Source organism: Orycteropus afer, unplaced genomic scaffold (genome assembly GCF_000298275.1).
Source record: "Orycteropus afer afer isolate SDZICR_OR568_19922 unplaced genomic scaffold, OryAfe1.0 scaffold00039, whole genome shotgun sequence".
Classification (NCBI taxonomy): domain Eukaryota; kingdom Metazoa; phylum Chordata; class Mammalia; order Tubulidentata; family Orycteropodidae; genus Orycteropus; species Orycteropus afer.
This window is the reverse complement of record NW_006921626.1, coordinates 13,905,845-13,913,103: the sequence shown is the minus strand read 5'-3', so window position 1 is coordinate 13,913,103 and position 7,259 is coordinate 13,905,845. Positions and strand designations below refer to the sequence as shown.

At 43.9% G+C, this 7,259-nt stretch overlaps 1 protein-coding gene across 1 annotated transcript in view; it reads left to right on the top strand.

Annotated features, from left to right (window-relative positions):
* Positions 1-2,161: 2,161 nt before the first annotated feature.
* ACBD3 (acyl-CoA binding domain containing 3) overlaps positions 2,162-7,259 on the top strand; it is a 56,685-nt gene continuing 51,587 nt past the window's right edge. The window contains exon 1 of the mRNA XM_007936976.2: positions 2,162-2,447. Coding sequence (XP_007935167.1) covers positions 2,162-2,447 — 286 coding nt within the window. The remainder of the gene's footprint in view (positions 2,448-7,259) is intronic.

Genomic DNA, 7,259 nt, shown 5'->3' with positions numbered 1-7,259 from the left:
GGAAAATGAAGAAAACATTTTTGTATAGTTGGAGCAGGAACCAAACGTTAGAAAATCTAATTGGCTGAAAGATAATCAGGAGGGTCAAAAGTGGAACATCTAAGGTGAAGACTTAGCAGGGATAGTTGGATAACATATATGTGGGATTACATTATTGGTTAAAGGTACATAATTTTAAGTGTACATGCCCTTCAGTTTATTACAGGATGGTTACAGGATAACAGCAAGACAGGTTTGTCTGGTAACCTACTGTGGTAGTAGAGTTTGTGTGTCAACTTGGCTGGGCCTGGTTGAGTGGCAGGGCAGCTGGATATAGCATTCTCCACAATTAGACTGGTAATCAACTCCAAGGTGGAATCTACTATGAGCAGCTGAGTAGCTGCCTTGGGGATGTGGTCTTCTTCCTGCATATAAGAAGCAGCCTTGGGGATAGTCTCTAGCTTATGGCATGCATGAATCCTGCATGTAGCCATGTGATTGTTCAGCAGCTTGCCATGCTCTGCCGACCTTGGAACTTTCAATGGACTTGAATTAATGGCCTGCCATGTGGTTTGGTAACATCGGGACTGTGCCTTTTTACTTGTCAACCTTGGGCTTGTCAGCCTCAGCAGCCAAAAGCTGAGTGAAGAAAAGCCTCCAGCTTGTGGGCTGGGAGCAGGAGGCAAAGCTGAAGCCCAAGGTCAGGGGGCTTTCACCCAGCCTAGAACCTGGCACTTTGAACTTGGATTTAAAGCCTCCAAACTGTAAGAGAATAAACTTCTGTTTGTTCAAGACATCCCATTTGTGGTATATTCTTGTCAGAGCAGTACTAGGTAACCAAAACACCTGCCATTAAAATTGCACATAAGCTATAACATCTTGCATCTGGTTCACCACAGAGGAAAGACCCTTTGGGAATAGATTGTGATAGCCTACACTTGCCAGACTTCAGAAAAAAAGACTGTATCCTTTAGGGTACATAGTTAGGTCAACAACAAGTTAGAGAAAATGCTGTTAGAAAAGGTAGCTTTAAAAGTCAACATGGATTCCACGCTCACTTTAAAATGGAATGAACGCTCTGCTTTCACACTGCTCTATTTACACCAAGTGCCTCTGATTTTAGACACTTATGCATACATCTTTAATATTTAAAACAAATACAACTTAAAGGGTGCTTTCAGACTTATAAACACCATGTAGACGTGTATCAGGCAATTAATAAAAATTTTATGGTTGTGTGCTGTCTATGGATTTGCAAAAAATATTGGCAAGAGGCTTAGATGTTTGATTTGTTGTTGTTGTTATATGCTCTCAAATCGGACCGACTCATAGGACCCCTCCTAGGGTTTCCCAGGCCGTATCTCTACAGAAGCAGATTGCCCAACTTTCCTTCCGAGGAGTGGCTGGTGGGTTTGAACCGCCAGCCTTCTGGTTAGGAGTCAAGTGCCTGTTTAAAAATGTCATCTGTGATTTCTCTGTCAAAATATATATTCACTGTCCTACTTAACTTTCTGTCTGTAATCTCCTGTAGTATCTTAAAAAGGGCCCCACAAATTGTATGAGCTTCAGCAAAACTAGGATCCGTCGTCTACAAGCACCTCAGAAAAACCACTGCTCTCTGCTGCCTCAGTTTCCTCTGTAGGGGGAAAAAAAAAGGCATTTGCCCTGCATTTCCTAAAATACGTTGTGAAAACAAACGAAACTGGGAGGCAAGAGTTCAGCAAACCACGCAACTGCCCACAATCATGAAGGACTCTGGCCAGAGGGGTAGGGCACTTGCCTATAGCATCCTTTCCTCACTGACCCCACACGGGCTCTCCCGACCGGACGCCCGCCGGACACCAGCAGTTGCAGGGTGTAATAGAACGGAAAGGATGGCTAGGATTAGCGGGTTGCTGGGGTGTAGCACTCGCGAATCGCGAGAATCCAGGATCCGAGCGGATGGAGTAAGGGCAGGGCGGGGCCCCCAGAGGCTGCGAGACCTGAGGGCGGGGCGGGTGGTCGCAGAGAGGGCGTGACTGATGGTCCGCGGGGCGGGGCACTAGGCCTCAGCCCCTCTCCCGGAGCCCTTGAGCCTCCTCAGCAACGGAAGTTCCGGTGTCGGTGTGTGGAGGTCAGAGGTCAGCAGGAAGTCGATACGTGGCCGCCGCCTGTTCCCGCTGAGGAGGCGCAGCAGCCGGAGATGGCGGCGGTGCTGAACGCAGAGCGACTGGAGGTCTCTGTCGACGGCCTCACGCTAAGCCCAGACCCGGAGGAGCGGCCCGGTGCGGAGGGCGCTCCGCTACTGCCACCGCCGCTGCCGCCACCCTCACCTCCGGGGTCTGGCCGGGGCCTGGGCGACGCAGGGGAGCAGCCTGAGCCTGGGGAGGCGGCGGCTGGGGGCGCGGCGGAGGAGGCGCGGCGGCTGGAGCTGCACTGGGGCTTTGGCCTGGAGGAGCTGTACGGCCTGGCGCTGCGCTTCTTCAAAGGTGAGCCGGGCCGCCGTTCTTCTTCCTCTTCGTGGCCCTGGAAGTCCGGTCTGGGCTGTGTCTCCCAGGGTGGCTGGACCATCTGACCCGCACCCACCACTGTGACCAGAGCAGGGCTGCGTCTTTGCGGGGGTACTCGAAGTTTGTCACTGTAAGCTTGGCCACCAGGCCACACCCCTGAGGGGCCTGGAACCTGGGTTTAGCGCTCGCGAGTCCCGCCTCCCCGAGGTTACCGGTCATTTTACCTGACTTAAATTCTTGGATTTGCTTGTGAGCCTTCTGTCTCCCATAGATTCCCATTTTGGGGTTGCCTTTTTACCGTCATTTTCATTTTCTTGTTTGCCATGGTATGGATATCAGACCTCGCGGAGTTTTCCTCCTTTCTCATAGTGGAAGAAGTCTTTTCAAGGATCCGTATACTCTGTCCAGCTGTTCTAGGAAACCATAAACTCGAATAGGACTCAGTCATGTAGCAGTAATTGGCAGGGAAAAGGAATTAAAATATTAAGCCAATACTTGCCCTCTAGCTTGTCATACTTAAAGAGAAGGGTTGTTGTCCACTATGTTCCAGCAACTTCTACATGGTTAAATTTTTACCTTGTAAGCAGTTTGGAATAGTAAATTCTCAGAATAAGGCCTAAAAGTACCTTCTGTGCGTCTAGAAAAATTAATTGAAAAAAATTTTTTCTTACAGCAAGATTGTAGTGTGTGGTTTTTTTTAATTGGATGATTTGCTTAGTCAAATGGTGGTGATAGTCACATGATTTTTTTCAGTGGGAAGGACTGGTAAGAAGTCGTTTGTCTGATTCTTAGATTTGGATCTCATGGGGTGGATGAGGAGGAAGAGGTATCAGCAAATGAGACTTTAAGAGTGTTTGCTAGGTTCTGTATATATTCCAGAACAGTATATATTTATGACAGGTTTTCTGGAGGGAGTACCTGTTTTGGAGTATGGTTTTACTAGCTGAAGTTGAGTAGTTCAATATAGTAATGCACCCTAAAGTTATTTTTCTGCAATATAATTTAAAGTGTGCAAACTACTGAAAATTTTCCAGAACATCTGATCATTCCACATTCATTGCATTTTTTATTTAAAAATTTACTCTTCACATGTTTAGTGTTGTTGTACAATGAGTTCAGCTCTCTGAACACTAGCTAGCCTGGAGGATTGGTAATGGCCAATGGGCTTTGGATACTTTACACATAGGTCAATGACTTGAATTTAGAGTTGGCTATACTGATGATACATTACCACTTACATGAAAGTCTAGTGGTTTCTGTACAATTTATTTAACTAGATTTTACTTTAAATTTTTAGTCTTGGAACTTTTACAAAATTCAATAATATTGAAGTGTACCGTACCAGAGAGAGTGTATCCCCCCCACACACACACTGCCATCAAGTGGATTCTGACTCATGGTGACCCTATACCCCAAACCCAAACCTACTGCTATTGAGTTAATTCTGACTGTAGCAACTGGATGGGACAGAGTAGAACTGCCCCACAGGGTTTCCAAAGCTATAAATCTTTATGGGAGCAGATTGCCTCATCTTTCTCCCACAGAGCTGCTGGTGGGTTCAAACTGCCTACCTTCTGATTAGCAGCCAAATGCTTTAACCACTGCACCAGAGCTCCTTCAGTGACCCTATAGGACACAGTAGAACTGCCCCATAAGTTTTCTAAGGCTATAATTTTTACAGAAGCAGATTTCCAGATTTCTCTCCCATGGGGCAGCTGGTGGGTTTGAATTGCCAACCTTTTGGTTCTCAGCTGAGTGCTTAACCACTGTGCCACTAGAGCTCCTCAGAGCGAGTGTAATCCTAGCTCTTGGTGTATGCCTAACAAAAAGATACCTGGGTAATTTCATCTTCTGAACCTGTTTTACCATTTGAAAATAGTAGTATCTGCTTTGAGAGTTTTAAACACTGCACAGTGTAGAGTAAACTTAGCTTTATCTTGGGAGTCAGAAAGCTCTGGGTTCTAGTTATCATGGAAACTTCTAGACAACATTTCTCTTCCAAGCTCAGTTTCCTCTATTAGAAAGAAAAAAGAAGTAGGTTAGATTAGATTTGATGTCTTTGATATAAAATTCAGTGGTCCATACCTAGATTATTTTAACATGTTTATTATGTAGTAGGAATTCCAGGGAACCTGTCATTTAGGGGCATCGTTATCTAAGTCACCTTAGGAGAAAAAAACTGCATTGCTATGCATGGTTCATGTAGTACCTAGGTTAAACTCTCAAAGCAGCATCCAAGCACTTAAAAGGAGAAATAGCACAGGAGCAATTAAAAGCTGCTTTCTGCTTGGATCATTACATCAGCTAGCAACGAAGAGGCTGTTAGTATAGGAAATGCCTAATTGAGAGGAAGAAAAGCACTGAGAAGAATTATGGAAAATGTGGTAAGGCAAGTGTTTCTGCCTTTGTTTTAATGTATGGATTTTTCTTGCAGATTGCTTATGTTTTACTCAGTCTTGCAAGGATTTCTAATCACTTTTCTGTGGTTTTGTACCAACGGCTCACAAGAATTACAAATAACATTGCATGTTCTCTTCTGCTGTGGAGTAAATATGAGTCTTAAAAGCATGGATATCTTTTCCAGTGAAAATAGCTTGGATTAGGAATCAGGAACCCTGTTTATTTTTCCAGCCTGTTGAGTCATAGGCCAGTGAGTGAACCCATTATGTCAACTCCCTACCCTCTTTATTTGGTTAAGATAGAAGAAAGTATAGGTAAATTTAAGTGTCTTAATTACCTAGTGCTGTCATAACAAAAAGTATTTTCTCACAGTTTTGGAGGTTAAATGTCTAAATCAAATCAGGGTCTTGGCCATGTCAATTCCTTCTGTGGTCCTTTCTCCCACTTTCTGGTGCCTGCTGGCAACCTTGGTGTTTCTTTACTTATAGGTCCCACCCCCCACCCTTACCCCCCTCTCTATCTATTCTGCTCTTTTATAAGACACAGTCCAGAAGTGATTAGGTTTAGGACTTGCCTACCTGTGCTGTGGCCTCATTAACATAACAAAAGAAACCCCTTTCCATACAGGGTCATATTACAGGAACTGGGGTTAGGACTTTAATATATCTTTCTGGAAGACACAATTCAATCCATAACAGTATTTTACCATCCAACCTTTATTCCGGTTCAAACCCACCAGCCACTCCTCGGAAGGAAGGTTGGGCAATCCTACTTCCGTAGTGATACTGCCTCGGAAACCCAAGGAGGGGTCGCTATGAGTCGGGGCCGACTCGACGGCACATAACAACAACAACAACAACCTTTATTCAGTACACATTTTGTTGAAGACTTATTTTCTGTCCCAGAATGTAGTCTGTCTTGGCTAATGTTTCATGAACTCTTGAGCTGAATATATATTCTGCTGTTTTGGGGTGGTGTGTTCTGTAAATGATAATTAGTAAATTAGTGCCTAAAGCATCTGACTGCTAACCAGAAAGCTGGTGGTTCAAACTCACCAGCCACTCCTCAGAATGAAGGTTGGGCGATCTACTTCCGTAGTGATACCCAAGGAGAGGTTGCTATGAATCGGAGTAGACTTGATGGCAGTGAGTTTGTTTTTTATTATTTAAATCTTCTATTGTTACTGTTTTTAAAACTTCTTATTGTGATTTGGGTGAAGCTTTACAGAGCAAATTGGTTTTTCATTCAACAATTCATACACATTATATTTTGTGATTTTAATTGCAGTCCCAACACTGCAACAGCATCCTTTCTATTTCCTCCCTGTGTTTTACTGTTTTCCACTCATGCTGCTTTCCTATCCCTTTCTGCTGTCTGAGCTTTATCTCTGGACAGATGTTGGTTGCTCTTCTGATTTCATATGGTTGATTGTTCTAAGAAGTACCATCTGCTGTGGAGTAAATATGAGTCTTAAAAGTATGGATATCTTTTCCAGTGAAAAGTTATCCTGGTGTTATTGTTCATCTTATAGGCCTATCTGTCTTCTGGCTGAAACATGAGCCATGGTGTGAGTTCAGTTTCAGGTTTGAAGTATATCTAAAGGCCATAGTCTCAGGGGTTCCACCAGTCTCTGTCAGACCAGTAAGCCTGGTCTTTTGTTACTATTTTGAATTTTCCACATTTTTTTTTTTTCTCTCTCTCTCCAGGACGCCTATTGTGATCCCTTCAGAGCAGTCAGTAGTGGGAACTCGGCACCATCTAGTTTTTCTGTTATAGTCACGGATACTGGGGTTCATGTCCATTAGTCCTTTGGGTTGCTTATTTACATGCATCTTTGATTTTCTTCATTCTTCTTTGTTCTGAATGGGGAGAGACCAAAAGCTCCATCTTAGATGGCTGCTCCACAGAAGACATTTCTTGAATCCTTATTAGAGACAAAGTGTTATATTAGGTTAGCACTATAGATGAATAGTACATTCCTTCTTCCCATAAAGGAAGCAATTTAATGAGTAAATAAAGACTCAGTGACAATTGCACTACAACGTAGAGGATTGAAGGAGCAGAAGCCATTCCAGAGAGGAAGAAAGCCAAAAGCTATGAAAGTCTGAAAGTGTAAGAAATATATGTCTGGAAAATGGCAAGGACCAAGAAAGCTAGAAAAGTAAATTGGAGACAGATCATGGAAGACCATTGTAAATAGCTTGACCTTTTTTTCAGTGGACAATGGGAAATCATTGAAGATTTCTGAGGAGAGAGTGAAGTTGCCCAGTTGTAGTTTAGCAAGTTTAAGCTGACCTATATGGAGCTCTGGTAGCATAGTGGCTAAGGCACTTGACTGCTAACCAGAAGGCTGGCGGTTCAAACCCACCAGCCACTCCTCGGAAGGAAGGT